Source organism: Felis catus, chromosome C1, assembly GCF_018350175.1.
Source record: "Felis catus isolate Fca126 chromosome C1, F.catus_Fca126_mat1.0, whole genome shotgun sequence".
Classification (NCBI taxonomy): Eukaryota; Metazoa; Chordata; class Mammalia; order Carnivora; family Felidae; genus Felis; species Felis catus.
The window spans coordinates 139,653,785-139,672,814 of record NC_058375.1 but is presented as its reverse complement, the minus strand read 5'-3'; the positions used below and the strand labels follow the sequence as shown (position 1 = coordinate 139,672,814).

Sequence of the window (19,030 nt, the reverse complement as noted above, 5' to 3'; positions counted from 1 at the left end):
TGCCTTTCCCAACTTGCACTCTCTCTCTCTCTCTCTCCCCTCTCAAAATAAATAAGTAAACTTAAAAAAAAAAAAAAAAGGCATGATAATCCTTTTCTCTGTGGATAGATCCATGTAAACTAAGAGTACATCAAAACATTCAGGAGTCTATGGGGCACCTGGATGGCTCAGACGGTTGAGCGTCTGACTTTGACTCAGGTCACAATCTCACAGTTTGTGGGTTCAAGCCCTGCATCGGGCTCTGTGCTGACTGCATGGAACTTGTAGTCTGCTTCAAGTTCTGTCTCCCTCTCTCTTTGCCCCTCCCCCACCTCAGAAAATAAATAAGCATTAAAAAAAAAATTCAGGAGTCTAGCCTACAAGATTTCATAGCAAATGCACCACACCCTGAGAGCACTGGCACTGTGATCTATGGAACACCCTAGACAGCCTCTCAGCTGGAAATTATAGCAAGAGCAGAGCTGATTCTGACCTTCATACAAAATCTGATACCAATGTAAGGGCAAGCAACAGAGAGGGAAAAAAACCCTCCACTTTCAAGTACAGCCCAGGATACAGCTACCTTCTCTATAGCAGTTCCCCAAATTAAACTTCAGCCCAGTGGGTTGCTAATGGTAAACACCAAGTAAACAGAGCCAAGTGTGCTTATTTACTGCAGGACTGTTGACGAGAGAGGTGGGGTTGTCTCCAAGATGCAGAGAATATGAGCAACACTTCCTGAATTTAATTAACAAACCCTTTTATCAAAGAACTTGTGTCCTAGTGAAACTGCAGTTTAGGAAATGCGATGCATCTGGACATTTTCAACTCCTGTTAGGAACCAAAATGTAGATGTGACACAACAAATGGTTAAAAGCAAAGACTCTAGGACCATGCTGCCCTGGTCTGAATCCTAGGTCCACAACTTACTTACACTTGTGTGAGCAAGTGTAACTTACCTCTTGAGCAAGTAACTCGAGCAAGTAACTTAACCTCTCTGTGCTCTAGATTCCTCATCTGTGGAATGCAGAGAGGACTTGTGATAATTGTGGTTACCTCACAGGGTAGCACTGAGGGTTAAAGTAAATGAATGAACATTCAGTAAAGCGTTTACATAAGTGTTTGTTAAGTGTAGCAGATTTTGCTATATGCTGTCACCACTCAGAATTACAATAGTTTGCGATTGGGGAAGAGTATAACTTCATTGGTCTAAGAAGATAATTACTCTTAATCTAATGGGTGCATAAACGTCTGTGAGAAGAACAGTAATACATACATTGTCTGTAGTTCTGCTAATCAAGATACTCTATTACCTGATATTTATACTGAACACACTGTTGCCTAAGGTTGTGTTTGGGAAAGGGTGGGCCAGGGAGAATAGAAAATAAAAAAGGGGCTATTCTTAACTTTAAAAACATTGAGAAATTTTCTTTAAATATAGTCCTCCTCAACATCCAAGTTGAAAGGCACCTTCTCTCCAACCTCCCTTACTCACTTTCCAAATAAGTTACATCTTCTGGAAGGAAATTTAGTGCTGAAGAAATTCTGCTAGAATTAAGCCATTTTACAGGATTGTCTTCCGACCTCTCCTCCCTCAAAACAGGCAAGACCAACAGACACGAGGCTACCATTATACACTGAGGCGCCTTTGACACATGCAATATTGCTCACTAAACAGTTCTCACCCATGATGGCAAAGTCTTCCAGGAAACTTCCAAACCATCAGAAAAACGTTGTGTTAAATATGGCTTAAGTTACCTATACTTCACTTCAAAAATGAATTCACTGCCAAATAGGACACTCATATATTCCTGGAGGCTGTCGGGATTGGTCTCTACAGAAAGCAACAGGATAATATTTAATAAGATCAAGTAAAGTATTCCTTGCATTAGAATGCAACCTCTAGAAAAAACTCAACAAAAGAAAACAGCAGGGATGTTCACTAAACCATCACCCAGACTAAGGGGACGCTGGAGGTCTGAATGTGAAACCAGAGGGGTTAGCAAACTGTGATCTATCAGCCCCAATGGACACTTAAATCGTCACTGAAAATTACAACCATGAATATATTACAAAACATGGAAAACCGTTTATGGAGTAAACTTAAGTAAAAAGGGGGAAAAAATGGAGTGCCTGTGTGGCTCAGTCGGCTGAGCATCCGACTTCAGCTCAGGTCATGATCTCACGGTTTGTGAGTTTGAGCCCCCATCGGGCTCTGGGCTGACAGCTCAGAGCCTGGAGCCCGCTTCGGATTCTGTGTCTCCCTCTGTCTGCCCCTCTGCTGCTTGTACTCTGTCTCTCGCATTGTCTCAAAAATAAATAAACGTTAAAAAAATTTTTTTAAGGGGGGAAAAAAAGCATAAATGTATATCCAGGGTTGGAAGTACATTTTTTTAAAATGCTAAGTGTCAATGAAAGGAAAAAGGACATGAAAATTAAAATGGACAATGTAGGGTGGTGAGGTTACGGCTGGTTTTGTGTTGTTGAGCTTGCACGTTACATCATGGCGATTTTGCCTTTGCAAAGGAGGAAAAATCAATTCTGTGTCAACCCTGACCAACAGGAGCACCGGAGGGGTGGGAAAGAGATTTCCCAGCACAGAACCAACTCCTGCTTCAAAGAGCTGTGTGGCCTTCACCTGCAAGGCAACCTCACACACACACACACACACACACACACACACACACACACGTACACACCAGGACAAAGAGGCACCTGCTAGCGACCAGGAAGGCGCTTTCCGGGTTTCCCACAACAGCGCCTCCTCCCACCAGCGGGCCTCCTAATGCGCGCTTTTGTTCACGGGGTGGAGGGACCTCATTAGCTGGCACCCGTGCTAAAGGGAAATGCGTTTCCAGGACCAGAGGTCTCCTCATTCCTAGCATTAGCAACAGAATGCAGACAGAAGGTAAGTGGCAGATTTGCGAATCACCGGGGTGGAAGTTAAAAACCACCTTCCAGGGAGGCCGAGCCCAGCAGTGAGGCGGCCCTGGGGCCCGGTCTCCAGGACACTGCAGTGGCAGCTGGGCAGCGGCGGAGCACCGCGACCTTCTTCAAAGACGACGCGGCGTGTCCCCCCGTGGGTGTTCCCAATGTCACCCACTGCAAGCACATCCCAGCCTGCTGCCGTTAATGGCCAGGACTGAATTACATGACGCCGGCCGGGCGGCAACACTCAATGTACCAGTACTTGGGGGGGAGTGGGGAGTGACAGCAGAGAGAGGGACCGGGCTACAGCACACATCCCGCCCCGGGGCTTTTCCCGACACTATCCAAGACAGAAATATGTAAAGCAGCTATGCAGAACAGCAAAATAACTTAAGATAAAGAAGCAAATTTTACACGTGCAGTGTAGATAGATCCTGCCGCAGCATCAAGGTAATGATGTCCCTCTGCAAGGTGTCCCTGAACACAACTGGACGTGCTTTCTCTTTAACTCCAGCAAGGCTTTGTTTCCTCTTCTCTTTGGACACTCCCAGCAGGCTAATTTTCTCTTTTCTTTTCTTTTCTTTTCTTTTCTTTTCTTTTCTTTTCTTTTTTTTACTTGCCTTCTTTTCTTGGATTATATATATGGTCATTGACAGCAGAGATCTTGTCTTATTTATCACACAATAAACCCTCAATACATCAAAGTGGAATTAAAATTAATAAATGCAAAAACTGTGTCGGCAGCACGGAAAAGATTCGTGCGACGCTGTCCAACAGAAATGTAATGGCAACGATGAATGCAAGCCACACGTGTAACCTTAAATTTCCTAGTAGTGGCATTTTAAAAAGTAAAAATGGGTCGCCTGGGTGGCTCAGTGGGTTATGCATCTGACTCTTGATTTTGGCTCAGGTCAAGAGGTCAGGCATTTGTGAGTTTGAGCCTCCTGTTGGGCTCTGCACAGACAGCATGGTGCCTGCTTTGGAGTCTCTCTTTCCTTCTCTCTCTGCCTCTTCCCTACTTGTGTGTGGGCATAAGCGCTCTCTCTCTCTCTCTCTCCCTCAAAATAAACTTGAAAAAGTAAAAGTAAAACGGGGAAAATCATTTTTATCATTTCAAAATGTAATGACTACACAAAATTGAGATAGTTTACATTTCCGTTTTTTTGTCCTAAGTCTTCAAAATCCCATGTACATGTTACAACCACTGCATGCCCTGACTTGGACCAGCCACACTCCAAGTGCCGGATAGCTGTGTGACGCGAGTGGCTTCCATACTGGACAGCAGAGAATCACAGTGAGGTCCAAAAATTTACTTTCGCTCTTTAAAAAAGTAAACATTCATAGTAATAAAGAACTCACTTAATTTCAAGTTTTCCATGAATGTATATATTACCTCTTTATATTTGCTTTTTAATAGCACTAAAGAAATATTAAATACATGTATATTTTCCCCTTTACAAGCTCTTTTGGATAAATGTCTAGACCAGAAAATACAGTTTAAAAACAGATCCTCAAACCGATTTTTATCAAGAGTCGTATTTATTAAGAAACATTTAACAAGGGGCACCTGGGTGGCGCAGTCGGTTAAGCGTCCGACTTCAGCCAGGTCACAATCTCGCGGTCCGTGAGTTCGAGCCCCGCGTCAGGCTCTGGGCTGATGGCTCAGAGCCTGGAGCCTGTTTCCGATTCTGTGTCTCCCTCTCTCTCTGCCCCTCCCCCGTTCATGCTCTGTCTCTCTCTGTCCCAAAAATAAATAAACGTTGAAAAAAAATTAAAAAAAAAAAAGAAACATTTAACAAGCAAATGAGCAAGCAAGTGCTGTTACTCTAGGATACAGTACTTTGGGTGTTTCTTTCCCACTTGTTTGAACAAATAATTAGTAGGTTGTGTTGTTCAGTAATTATTACCGAAGAGCTAAACACTTCCCTTCTAAAGTCTGTTTTTCACAAATATTATATAAATAAACTATTAGTAGTTAGGAGGCTCTGATGCTATATAATGGCATTAGTACAAGGGACCAAAAAAGCCAGAAGCCTCCTCTGACAGCTCCTCCCACCCACTGGGTGGGTGAGTTTGCTCAAGTAACCAGACAGCACGTGGCTAGGGCATCGATACCCATATCCCAATCCTGAACCTAGCCAAGTGTGGAGGCTCACATGGTCTTTCTACTTTCCTTACCTCACCACACCCCCATCCCACAGCCCAGTCTCTTCTGGACCTTGAGACCAGCCCACCTGGGCCTGAATCTGTGGAGCTAGCCTAATTTACCCACTCAGCAGCATGCAGACAGGAGACAGAAAAACAGCTCCTAGGAGCCAGCCCAGGAATCCATATCTGCAGAGGTCAGCTTACCACCAAGGCCAGATACAGGAAGGAATTGATTGCCTCTCATGGGATCCTGCCCACCAGTGACCAGGACTGACAGGTCTGGACACTGCCCAGTCAGACCGGAATTTGGTCCTCTCTATGAGGCAGGAAGTGGCTATGAAAGAGAAGCAGAAGTCCCTTCTCCCAAGACTATCCAAAGTCTCTGATGTCACTTGGAGTTATTATTTAACCAGGTTCCCAGATGAAGATATAATCTCTGAGGAGTGAGGTGCCAGACAGGTGGTTCAGAAAAAATCTATGATATAACCTCCTCAAAGAATTGAAGCAGACCTCTCTTCATTTCCTCATGAGGCAAAACAAGACCTGGAAATGGGAGAGATCGCTCTGTGACAGAGCACAGGAAAGGAAGGGACTGTCAGTCCAGAAGTGTGTAGCCAAGACCTTTAAGTAAATTAAAGATCTTCTAAAATAGTATTATTGATGGGCAGCTCTTATGACCATACACCGCAGCCTAGGAAGTTAAAGCATAAATTACTGGGATTTTTTTTTTTAATTTGCACTTTTTATCCATCTCCCTTCAGAGATTTTTTTTTCTTTTTCTTTTTCTTTATTTTATTTTTGAGAAAGAGAGAGAGAGAGAGACAGAGAGAGACAGAGCATGATTGGGGGAGGGGCAGAGAGAGGAGACACAGAATCTGAAGCAGGCTCCAGGCTCTGAGGTATCAGCACAGAGCCCAATGCAAGACTTGAACCCACAAACTGTGAGATCGCGACCTGAGCCAAAGTCAGCCCTTAACTGACTGAGCCACCCAAGCGCCCCTTTTTTTCTTTTTAGTGAGAAAAGGCATAAGAAACATAAAGAGACAACTACAAGCCTTTTTCCTTAAAGTAGTATGTTGCAGTGAATTCTGTTCTCACATGTATATTTTTTCCCTTCAGCTCTGTTGGATTTCTTTTCTGGTATTCAATTCACACCAAGGACAGGTATTCATTGACTAAAAAGGTAATAAATACTACTACACCTAGAAACACCTAAAAGTATTGCTGCGAATGTACTTGGCACCAATCTGACAAGGGCGGTATTGAGCTCGCAAGACAAGTGAGTGATACATCTGCCTGCTTTCCTGGTGTTTACACAAGCCAACTAAAGCCAGGGGGAAAGCAGCAGGGAAAAACCATAACGCGGAAATCTCTTTAAACAGCTTTTCTGGATGACACCGCAATGCTGGCACTGGTTTATTAGAAAGGGTAAGTGGGACGTGACCATTGTTAAGGGACATGGGCTGGAAATCTTGATTAGCCTGACTGCCCTGTGTTTCTTCTGTCCCATAGGACTCCACAGCAAAAGCCTCCCTTCTTGTTTCAAGGCCGATACGTATGAGCATTTCTTTTTCTCCTCACTTGTAATCAATAGCACCTAGTATTCTGATTTGAGCAAACCAGCTGTAGAATAAGTTTATGAAGCAATAGGGGGAAATATGGGTACTTGACATTAAGGAATTGCTCATATTTTAGTTGTGATGATGTCATTGAGGTTTTAAAAGAGAACTGATATGTTAAGGATAAAATGATGTGAGATTTCACTTTAAAACAATCAGGTGATTTGGGGAGGAATGGTTAGGGGAGTATAGAAAAAATAAATCTGGCCATTTGTTGATGATGGTTAAAACTGGTTGACAGCTTCCTGGAGGTACATTTTGTTATTCTTTCTACTTTGGTGTACGTTGGAATCTTATATAAGAAGTTACTTAAAAGAGTACCTAATAATCAGAGGGCAAGGCGCTAAGCTCTTTCTAGGGTTTTTTTGAGAGGGCTATTTTATCCCTTCTCAACTTACAACTGCCCAGCAGATATCACAGGCCATTCAATGTTAGCACCAAGAAGAAAAGCATCCACCCTATTTTTCTTGAAGACTACAAACTTGGCCTCTATCTTTCGCTGCCTCAAGAGAGAAATTTAGCTTTTGATCACCTCCAAGAAACAACATCCTTTAGGATATTGAAACTGACAGGAGACAGCCTACAAAATCGTATGGTTTACATTAAAAGTCTGAAGGCATTGCTGTGTTCTGGATCTACGGGTTAACAGTGCATGACAGAACACATACTCTTGGTAAGAATTTAATTTAGCTCAGGTATGAAGGATGCCTTATGAGACAAACTGGCAGCGATTCCATCTGGTAGACAGAGAGATGAGAGTATAAAACAGGACAACTTACCATCTCTGAATTGTTCTCTCTCAAAAACTATGGCTGCCTTAAAATCATCTATACCCTGTTACCCACCAGTCCCAATTCTGGGGATGTATTCTAAAACAACAATCTGGCAAGTGCACAAAAAGATGTGTGCACCAATGTTTATCACACTTTTGTCTATAACAGAACGAAAAACAAGCAGAAAAACCCAAATGTCTAACACTAGGAAATGGTTAAAGTATTGATTGATATGTAATGCAATTATATGCAACCTTTACAAATGCTACTATCTGAATATACCGTTAGGCAAAACAGTGGGTTTCAAAACAGATTTTTAAAAAACCCTATCTGTGTTTTAGAACAAAGTATGGTTGTTTTATAGAATGGAAAAGAGCTGGGATATATAAGGAAATGTTAACAATAGTATTTTCTAAAAGTCTGGGTGGCTCAGTCGGTTGAGTGTCTGACTTCAGCTCAGGTCATGATCTCACGGTTCGTGAGTTTGAGCCCCATGTCGGGCTCTGTACTGATGGCTCAGAACCTGAAGCCTGCTTCGGATTCTGTGTGTGTGTCTCTCTCTCTCTGCCCCTCCCCCACTTATGCGCGCTCTCTCTCTGTCTCTCAAAAATAAATAAATGTAAAAATATTTTTTTAACAAAAGTATTTTCTGGTTTGTAAAAGTAAAAGTGCTTTTTACCACCTTCTTCATGCTTTTCTGCATGGTCTGAATTTTTTAATGAGCATGGAATATATCAGAAGCCCTGAAGAAGCTATTGCATTTAAGACAGTAACAGTAAAACCATGAGGATGTCCTAAGTAGAGAAAACAAGTTACCAGAGCTGGAGAAAGGTCAAGGTAAAAATCCAAGCAAATAACTCCAGGGTCTACCATCTAACAGCTTAGGATGGTCAGCATTCTTTTATTTCCTTCAAAAGATATCTGGTACTGAGCATCTACTCTGTTCCGGGCCTTAGAGATGTTAATAAATGGCACACATTTCCTGCTCTCAAACGGTTTTCAGTCTACTTGGAAGAAAGGACGCATATACCCAAATAAATGAAACACGGTAACTGAGGGAGGTCAGCTGGGAGTTGTCCATGGATATGGGGTGCATAGGAGGAAGTGTCTAATCTGGCAGGGTGGAAGGAGAGAGGGACTAGTCGGAAAAGTTTCAGGGGAGGCACTACTGGATGAGATTCTAAAAGCGAATGGAGGCTTGCCATTTAGCTACAATTTGAGAACAGTCACCCCAGGCAAGTGGGATGTGAGCAGCTGGGGTAACGAGGGGGAGACTTAGCCACCTCATCATTTGGGGGAATGGAAGCACAGATGGAACACGGGGTGAGGGGGTGAGGTCAGGAAGGTAGGCAGGCCCAGAATACAGAAGGTCTCAAATGCCCCACTGAATCATCCAGCTTCCAGATGACCACTGTAGTCAGGCTCCCCTGAGCCGTCTTCTCAACCACGCCTGACTTTAAACTTGCAGAGTCCAGTGTTAGCAAGAATCTTACTAAGGCAGTTTAGAGAGAATCCCACCCCCCCACCCAATATCAATATCTCATCACCCCTGATACTGCATAATCTAGATCTTGATTCCTTGATATCTGGCCTGCCTTCCGCAAGAATCCTGTTAGGTCATTTTAGCAAGAATCTCCCCCTACCCTTGATGTCTCCTCTTGGTAACTGTCCATCCACCTACCCACCCACCCCCACAACCTGTTCTACTTGGAGTTGAGCCCGATTTCTCTCGCCTATGGCAACAGTACTGATACCTATCACAATAATCTTAACTATTTTTACAAGTGTCAGAATAATTTTTTCTTTAACACAACCTGAAGGCACCAGAGAACCTGTGATGAAGGGTCTGGGCTCTCCCAAGATTAGTCAGTCTGACAACAAGACACAGAAATAACCACTGGTGGGTCTTACAAAGCGGACATTTTCTGAATGCCTGCTATATGCCAGGCACTGCGCTCGGCACTGGATGTGCATTCGCTCTTGTGACCATCACAATAACCCTACAAGGTGGAGAGTTATATTAGCCCTATTACAAGCCAGGAGACTGCAACTTAGTAAGGTTTAGCAGTCTGTCCAAGTCCATACCAGCTAAGAAGGTGCAGAGCTGGGAGCTGGTCCTGGGCTGTGTGACTCATGCCCACATCTGGGGAGTACTGTGAGGAATCTAACACTCCATATTCTCCCACGTTCTCTGCAATATCAACAAATAACAGCAAATGAAACAAGTCAATTCCTACTGAGAGGAACTTGGTTGACATGCAGCAAACGGGTTAAGGGAGGAGCTTTTTCAGCCACAAAAATAGGACCTTATAAAAAATCCAAGAGGGGCGCCTGGGTGGCGCAGTCGGTTAAGCGTCCGACTTCAGCCAGGTCACGATCTCGCGGTCTGTGAGTTCGAGCCCCCCGCGTCAGGCTCTGGGCTGATGGCTCAGAGCCTGGAGCCTGTTTCCGTTTCTGTGTCTCCCTCTCTCTCTGCCCCTCGCCCGTTCATGCTCTGTCTCTCTCTGTCCCAAAAATAAATAAACGTTGAAAAAAAAAATTTTTTAAATCCAAGAGAAATAAGGTGAAATTGGATCTGTCGAGGGGGTATTTTTTTTAACTCAAGTGAAACCATTAGGGAGTAGGCAGTTTTGTTTTTGCTTGTTTAATAAGTAGACACAGGTGAGAAAGCTGAGGCAGGGACTCAAGGGAACCCAAAGGTGAGGGAGGTTTCCTATTTTGAATGGGGGAGAAAAGCCAAAAATGGAAAACACTGTCATTAAATAGGGGAGTTGGGCCAGACACGCACAGGTGGAGGCAGAGGGAAATCCCCAATGATACCCAAGTTATTTAAGGAAATGCAGAAACTGGCATTGATGGAGACTTGGTTCTGTGCAGGGAGCAAGGAAAGAAAGAAGCCTCAATCAAGATACACTTACAAAGCAACTAGACAAGCACTGTGAAGGAGGCAAAGACCCATGAAACAGACACACCCTCTCCCTCTCTCCTATATATGATCATTGCAAATAAAAGGATCAGCGGATACGGTCTATAAATAAAGACTGTGAGCTCTGCCTTCATGGATGGTTAGGAATTTCACAAATAAGATGAAAAGAGAGGCTATTCCAAGCAAGAATGCATAAGAACAAACGCCTAAGAAATAGGCCTACAGGAAGAGTTTTCAGGACATAGGGTTAAGGGCAGTAATTTTAGGAGGCAAAGCTAATTCTGAAAATGAGAAAAATTACAGGCAGATAGGAAACATGGGGGATAATTAGCACTGATTGAGCATTTTCTCTCTACTAGATGCTGTTTTGACCCCTTCGTTTCATTTCATTCTAACAGCCTTGTGAGATAAGTAATTATATCTCCATTTCAAATATGATCAAACTGAGACGCAGAAAAGTTAAACAACTTGGGGAAAAAGCCCCACAGCTAGCCAGGGAATCCACACTCAGGTCTGTCTGACTCTCCCTCCTACCCCCACCAACCCCATTCACTTAGGTGGTGCCAACTGCATGCGTGCCGGGAACAGCAAGCGGACTCTGTGTCACCTACTAGACGACAGCTACTTCCTTGTGTCCACTCCTTCCAGTGTTTCAGGGGGTATGTTTACTGGAAACCACTGATTCATTTTCAAGTGATGTAAACATCTCTGAATTTTGGGCACAGAAGAGTGAAGGGCTGATAATTCTCGACATTATTAAACACTATTAGTGCTCACTTAAACGAAGTGACTGAACAAACCCTTTACAATCGTGCCTTCAAATATGACTGCTGTTGGGAAGGAATACAAAATGATACAACCACTTTGAAAAACAGTTTGGCAGTTTCTTAGAATTAAACATATAGTCACAATATGATCTAGCAATCCCAAAACTGATATCATCTCGGTATTTACCCAAGAGAAATAAAAATTTGCCCTCACACAAAAACATAAATGCAAAGGTTTATAGCAGCTTTATTCATCATCATTCCGCACTGGAAACAACCCACAAGTCGTTCACTGGGTGAATGGATAAACAGACCTTGTTATATCCATCTAGTAGACTACCTCTAAGCACTAAAAAGAAATACACTATTGATACATGCAACAACAAAATAAATCTCCAAGAGTTCTTAAGTAAAAGACACAGGTTCAAAAAGATCCTTAATATGTGATTCCATTTTTATGACAGTCTGGAAAAGGCAAAATTATAGAAAGGAAGAAGAAGTGGTTGCCAGGGGTTAAGAGAAGGGAGAAGGTTTGACTACAGAGGGGTGGTACAGAGGGGTGGCATGAGGGCTTCTGGGGGGGTAGGGAGTGGTAAACAAAACTGTTTTGTATCGTGAGTATGGCAGTGTGTGGTAGGCAGAGTGATGGCCTCAAAAGATGTTCACACGCTAATTCCTGGAAATCTGTGAATATGTGAATGTTACAGGGTAAAAGGGACTTTGCAGATATAATTAAGGTTGCTAATCAGCTGACCTTAAAATAGGGAGATTAGGGACACCTGGGTGGCTCAGTTGGTTAAGCGTCTGACTTCAGCTCAGGTCATGATCTCACGGTCTGTGAGTTCGAGCCCTTCGTCGGGCTCTGTGCTGACAGCTCAGAGGCTGGAGCCTGCTTCAGATTCTGTGTCTCCTTCTTCTCTCTGTCCCTCCCCCACTCAGCACTCTATCTCTGTCTCTTAATAACGAATAAATGTTTAAAAAAATTAAAAAATTAAAAAATAAAATAAAATAAAATAAAATAGGGAGATTATCCCAGATTATCTGGGTGGGCTCACTACAATCAGATGGACCCCTCAAGTGGGAGAGGGATGAAGAAGGGTCAGTGAGAAAGACATGCCATGGAAGTTGCAGGAGAGGATGAGAACCACGAGACGGACTAACTTATTGCTGGTTTTTAAGATAGAGAAGAGGAGCCCGTGACTAGAGCCTGAGAGTGGCCTCTAGAAGCTGAGAAGAGCCAGGACTGACAGCCCTTACTCCTACCAACCATAAGGATTCTGCCACCAATCTGAATGAGCAAATAAATGGAAAAGAACTGGAAAAGAACATGGCCCTGCCAATAGTTTGGTCTTGACCTTATGAGACCGTAAACAGAGAAACCAGCTGATCTGATGGACTCCTGACCTATGGAAACTTTGTGATAATGAACTTGCATAGTTTTATACCCTTAAACTTGTGATCATTTGTTACAGCAGCAAAAGAAAACTAATATGGCATTGCTACACAACTCTATATTGTCAAAGTCCCTCCCATAGAACTACTGTGTATAAGTTAAACATGAAACAATTTTAGGGGCACCTGGGTGGCTCAGTTGGTTAAGCATCAACTATGGCTCAGGTCATGATCTTGCAGTTTGTGAGTTGGAGCCCTGCGTCAGGCTCTGTGCTAACAGCTCAGAACCTGAAGCCTGCTTGGGATTCTGCTCCCTCTCTCTCTCTCTCTGTGCCCCCTTCCCCTGCCCCCCCCCCACTCACACTCTGTCTCTCTCTCTCAAAAATAAATAAACATTTTAAAAAGTTAAAATGAAAAAATATTAATGTTCATGTTTTTAAAGATCATTACTATGGACAAAAAAAAAAATTCTAGCCATATTTCTTTACTTTTTGAGTCCTTAACGTCCACAATGATAACTCCAACTTGGAATTTGGTCTCTGTCCTGGTCCTTCCTTTCTCGCCCATCTACTGTCCAAAACTAATCTGAGATCCTGCAGGCTGAGGCCACTTTCCATACCACTGACCAGCTCAGTGGTCACGGCTGATGTTTTGCCTTGGCTCTCAGGTCAGAACTTAATGCTTTCCTAGGACTTTGAATAAGAGGAAAGTCCCAAGTGAGCAAACTGAAGTGTCAACATCCATTTCAAAGAACTTACTGGGAACTCTCCAAAACAGAGTTTCCATCAATACAGATACATCAAAACCAGTAGTCAGAGCCATAAGTAATGGCTGACTCACCAGGATTTTCAGCAGCTAATAGAGGAGTACTTCGAGAAATGCTATAAATCCAATATTTTTCTCTGAAGAATTAATTTATGTGGAGTCCCTTTTCTAATCACTAGGTCATCGCCACCCTCTACTTCCATCTCACTGCCAGTGTCAACAGCTTTCCTACTATTTAACAAAGCTGAGAGTAGTACTTTCCCAATTTTCTTAAGGCATTTAAGTATAGTATATGCTGTCTTACCAGGTCTGCTCAAAGGAATAGCACTTCTCTTTGAAACTGTTTTTTTACTGAGAACAAACTGAGGGTTGATGGGGGGTGGGAGGGAGAGGAGGGTGGGTGATGGGTATTGGGGAGGGCACCTTTTGGGATGAGCACTGGGTATTGTATGGAAACCAATTTGACAATAAATTTCATATATTAAAAAAAAAAAAGAAACTGTTTTTTTAACTACTCCCTAGGCCAATTAAGGGCCCACAAAACAAGTTAAATATACCAAAGTAAAGATTTCTAGATTCAACAAAGAGATCAATAAATACTTAAGTGCTTTCTATGAGCAAGGCCCTGGGAAATACAAACAAGCAAAACATAGATGGTCTTTATCTCTGCCCATAGCTTACAATGTCATTACGTATATGATAAAACTAATAATAATCCAAGACAAAGAAGTCACAAGATCTTGTGCAAAATAATGCTTCAGGGGTTCAAAGTGGGGAGGACTGTGGCTGGGCTGCTCAGAAAAAGAAAGCTTTACACAGGAGCTAAAAAAAATGCAAGGATGGTGGAGATACTTCCTCTAAGGCAGGACATTTTCTTAAAAAGAAAAATCTAGAAACTATACCTGCAAAATCTCCCTTTTAGCATACATCTCCATAAAAATTGAACAGAACCTTTTTTTAAGGTATTTTACCTATTTAAGGTATTTTACCTAATGTTACCTATATATTTAAGGTGTTACCTTATTTTTTTAAGGTATTTTACCTATTCACCTAAGGTATTTCTCACTCTGCCCTAAAGCTTTTCTCTTCTGTTGCTCCAAATTTCCTCTACCTCTTCTTGAATCCACACCATGCTGGCTCTTCTCTCTTCACCTGTTCCTGCCTTATTTTATTTTTTTAAAGTTTATTTATTTATTTTGAGACAAAGAGAGCATGCAAGTAGGGGAGGAGCAGAGAGACGGGGGGAGAGAGAGAGAATCCCAAGCAGGCTCCACACTGTCAGCACAGAGCCCGACATGGGGCTCAATCTTATGAACTGTGAGATCAAGACCTGAACCGAAATCAAGAGTCCAAGGCTTAACCAACTGAGCTACCCAGGAGTCCCATTTTATTGTAATTTTACGTCAGCTCCACATCCAGCATGGAGCCCAACAAAGGGCCTGAACTCATGACCTTTAGATCAAGAACTGAGCTGAGATCAAGAGTCGGACACTTAACCGACTAAGCCACACAGGGACCCCAAACAGAACTTTAAAGAAAAAAAAAAATTGACCTTAGTTTCAAAAACAAAAGAATTTCTGGGATTCTGAATTTAGACTAACAGCTGACTCCACAGAAATTCATTCTTTACACGGCTCTGCTGGGAGTGAAGACGACTGACATTGCTGGACGGTTCTGGCCTTCTTTGGTCATCCTCACAATCTACACCTCTACAAGCAAGAAAGAGATGCCCACCCAAGGCAGTCTCCACCTGCAACTGAACCATATGGGCTGGTTGCAACTGAATTGGCTCGGGAGCCGTTCTGCTCAGTGTACAAAACGGGTTACAGGCTGCTAGAAAGGTCATTTCCATTAGTTACACATTATTAATCAGGAATAGGAAGGGTCCTGGCACATGCCAACCCTAGTCCCCCTTCAATGTCTAGCAGTCTTCTGTTTTGGATGCACTCTCACCAAAAGTGCAAAAGAATGTTCATAGCAGCTATGTCCATATTAACCCCAAAGTGGAAACTATCCAAATATCTACTGACAGTTAATGGATGAATAAGCCGTGGTGTATTCATACAACGGGACACGACAGAACAATGAGCAGGAGAAAACTGCTGCTACACACCACCCCATGGAGGAATTTGACAAGCATAATGTTGACTGCAAGAAGCCACACACAAAAGCAAACATACTCTATGGTTTTACGTATATAAAGTTTATTAACAACAACAACAACAACAACAACAACAACAAGCAAAGCTAATCTATGGCAGAAGTCAGAATAGTGGTTACCCTGAGGCAGAGGGAGTTAATAACCTGGAACGACACTAATGGGACCTCTGGGGTCCTGAAAATGTGCTTCTTAGTCTGAGAAATGGTTACAGGGGAGTGATTACTTTATAAAAGCTCGCTAAGCTGTACCCTTATGATAACACTTTACTATATGAATGCTTTTTTCTATTAAAAAAAGAACCAAACTTATCCTGAAGAAAATTCAAAACCGCTGTATTAAAAAGTATTATAGTAAGATAATAAAAAATTTCCCTCTACAGTTGAAGAGTTACATGTGTATTCACACCCACAACTGTTAGTTTAAATTACTCATAGAGTGACTTTGTTTTAATGTATTTAGTTAATCACATGTATACTTAGATGTGAAATAAACATGGTTCTTAGGATCTCCACCTTGCACACAGATAACTCTTACAAGACTGAGAAAGAGAAGGAGGAGCAGGAGGAGAGGTACAGGAAGAACAAAAATAACAACTTCTTCAGACTTTTCTTTAAAACCTCTGGAAAAAAAAAATAGGGTCACCAGAACACGTTCTAGTGCTGCATAACTATTTGTTAAAAAATTGTTACAAGGTAAGGGGCAGGGAGGAGATGTCCCCAGTAACTCCGACTCTATCTAAACTACAGCCTGGCTCAGGAAATAGCAAATCTGACTGTAGGCTGATCCCAGCTGAGAGATGTAACCCAAACAAGCTACTATCTGCCCCATGTACTGGCAGCAGATATGTCACTATCACCTATCCTGCCATTAAGTATAGAATTCCCCTCTTCATCAATGATTGTAGCATAAGTCTTCTCTTCAATTTAACACTAAGCAAAGAGAAAAGCCCCCTTTCCTGCCCTGATAGGTCAGCTCCTAGAATAAACGCATGCCATTTGGAGGTCATGGTTTCCTGATGACTGTAAAAATGGGAAGGGGAGAAGAGGTCGTCAAAGGGAGCTGCCTTCCTAAGGGAGGGACAAGATGAAGCCCCTGGGCAAAGGCCAGAGCATTGCCTCAGTTACCCTTTCAGGGAGAGCACCCGCCTACCGCCTTACCGCCTACCAATCCGGCTAGCACCTGCTAGTCCCTCGGGCCCTTCTCAGGGACTGCGGCACAACCTTGGTGAAGATGTTGGGGGCCGCTTGGCCGGCCAACGTCAGCCTCTGGTGCTTGAGAAAGGCTTGGCGGACGCTGGCAGGGACCCTCCAGAAACTGTCACCTGTCAATCACTTGACCTAAATACACCAGCCACTGGGGGGAATCGGAGGGAGGGGGTTAGCCGGAGCATGCTCAGTAATCTGGATGACATCACTTAATCAATGCCGGGGACGGGAAGGCTGCATCAGCAGCCTCGAGCGGGCTGCCAGGAATATGTCAGCGGGGACCGGGAGGCTCCCATTAACTCGGTCCCTCCCCACGCGGCTCGCATACAAAGAGGGCACCGTCAGCTACACACGCTGGGGACAACGGGGGGTGAAAGGGCGGGGGAAAGGCTGGTTTATTTCATTTGACATACCGCTTTAAGAACTAAAACCCAATGGTATTCCCTGCCCCCACCAGCAGTCCCGGCTGCAGAAAGGGAGCCAAGTGGGGGGAAGGGAAGGGAGGAGGAAAGGAAAGGTAGGACGGGAGATCAAGCGAAGGGGGGGGGGAGGGGGGACCCAGCCACACAAAGTAACTTCTACTCTTGGCAGACAGGGGCTATATGGATGTGCTCTGGGCCCCCTAGTCCCACAGATGTGGGCACACAGCCTACTCTCCACCCAGCGCGAAGCACATCTGAGGGTCTGCGGACACCAGGTGGGGGGTCGCCTCATTGGGGAGGGGTCAGTGCCGGGGACCACGTCCAGGGTAGCTTGGGTTGAGAGGAAGCAGAAGACACACCAGGCCTCCCGGGAACACCAAGGCCACCAGTGTTCCCCACACCCCCAGCCTTCTGCACGCAGAGCAAGGTGAAACGCCGCGGGGAGCCGCGTCTACACCGCGTGGGAGCTCCGAACCAAGGCTAGGATTTTTCCAGTACCTTTTTTTCTTTTGCTTTTGCTAAGGTCGTGAGAAGAACAGGTAGTGTTCGATAAATCGAACTGATACCTGGAACCATATATGGAGTGCAGAGATCATACTTTAAGGGGAGCCTGGGCACCCCGCTTGAGGGTAACCGAAACACCCTACCCACGCGGCGTGGCCAGGGCGGGGAACAATAGGCCCACGAGGGCCCCCACCCCGCGAACAATGGCGGCGCCGAACCCTTCCTCGCCCCCCACCTCCACTCTCGACACCTGGGCCCGCCCGCTGCCCCCAGTGGTCCCTCCACCAGCCCGGGAGCGAACTGTAGGGCGTAGGGGAGGGGGTTTCTCTTCAAGTCCACGCGAGAGGGCAGCCCTGCGGGGATGTCCGAAGGGGTGGCCGAACACCTCTGCCGTCTGGGGCGTTCGGGCGCCCAGCTGCGGCGCGAAGCAGCCGGGGAACCCACACGTCCCGGACACTTACCCCAATCACCACGGTCTCATCGCCTTTAAATTTTGGGATGAATTTGTCCCCTCGGAGAATCTCCGCTTCGTTGAGGGGCCGGAACCGGCACATCACTTTGATGCTGCATTCGGCTGGATCCGCCATCTCGGCTGGCGGCAGGGAGGGGGCGCGGGGATGGGTGGGGGGCCGGGGCTCAGTAAGACGAGGGAGGAGGCCGCGAACCGCACCGCCTGCAGCGAGGCCGCCTCCTGCAGCCTCCAACGAAGCTTCTCAGCAGGTCATCGCGAACTCGGCGGGCTGGGCGCCTCCGGCCGTTCCGAAACCGGGTAGGTTTCTATCAGCCAGCCTCCCGCCCCGCCGGCTGCAGACCTGCCTTCCCTGGCCTTGCCCTGGCCCGGCGCTGCTCCCCGGGCCCACCTGCCCGCGACCACGCGGCCGGCGGACCAGGCGATGCGCAGGGAGCGAGCCTCGCCCGGCTCAGACCTCCCGGGCTCCTGCGCGCCCAGCCATCCTGCATCAGCACCAGCGCGCTCGGCCGCCTCCCCGGCCCGCCCCTTGGCCCCGCCCACCCCCGGCTCGCCCCGGGACGGTGACGTCACTGCGGAGATCCGCCCCGCCCTCGCCCCGGCTCCGAGAGCGGGGCATCCTGGGATTTGTAGTCGCTCCTCCTCTCGGTGGAAGGACAAGGATACTTACTTGCAGTTGGGTTGGCTTTGGGGGACAGCGGTGGTACCCCAGGTGCCACTTCCAAAAGCCTGTAGGTCTGGTCTGGCTGCCCAGGTCAAGAGCAGGGTAGAGGTCGTATCCAGTATTGCCAGTTAAGATCTCTAGATAAACCAGGTCTATATCATCTCTTTACATCTGTTCATGATCTCCAAGGAGAATCCCTTATGACAATGTCCAACCGAAACGTTATGGAGCATTTTCTCTGTGCTGAACGGTTTTGTAAGAGTTGTTGGGAAATCAAGGGGGAAATGAGATTTGCCTGAATATTTGAA

The 19,030-nt window shown here is 45.1% G+C and overlaps 1 protein-coding gene across 1 annotated transcript in view; it reads right to left on the bottom strand.

The window, feature by feature from the left end:
* The window catches only part of KIF5C (kinesin family member 5C), a 166,014-nt gene extending 147,458 nt beyond the window's left edge, over positions 1 to 18,556 (bottom strand). The window contains exon 1 of the mRNA XM_011285287.4: positions 18,051 to 18,556. Coding sequence (XP_011283589.2) covers positions 18,051 to 18,176 — 126 coding nt within the window. The 5' untranslated portion in view covers positions 18,177 to 18,556. The remainder of the gene's footprint in view (positions 1 to 18,050) is intronic.
* Between the last annotated feature and the right edge of the window lie 474 nt (positions 18,557 to 19,030).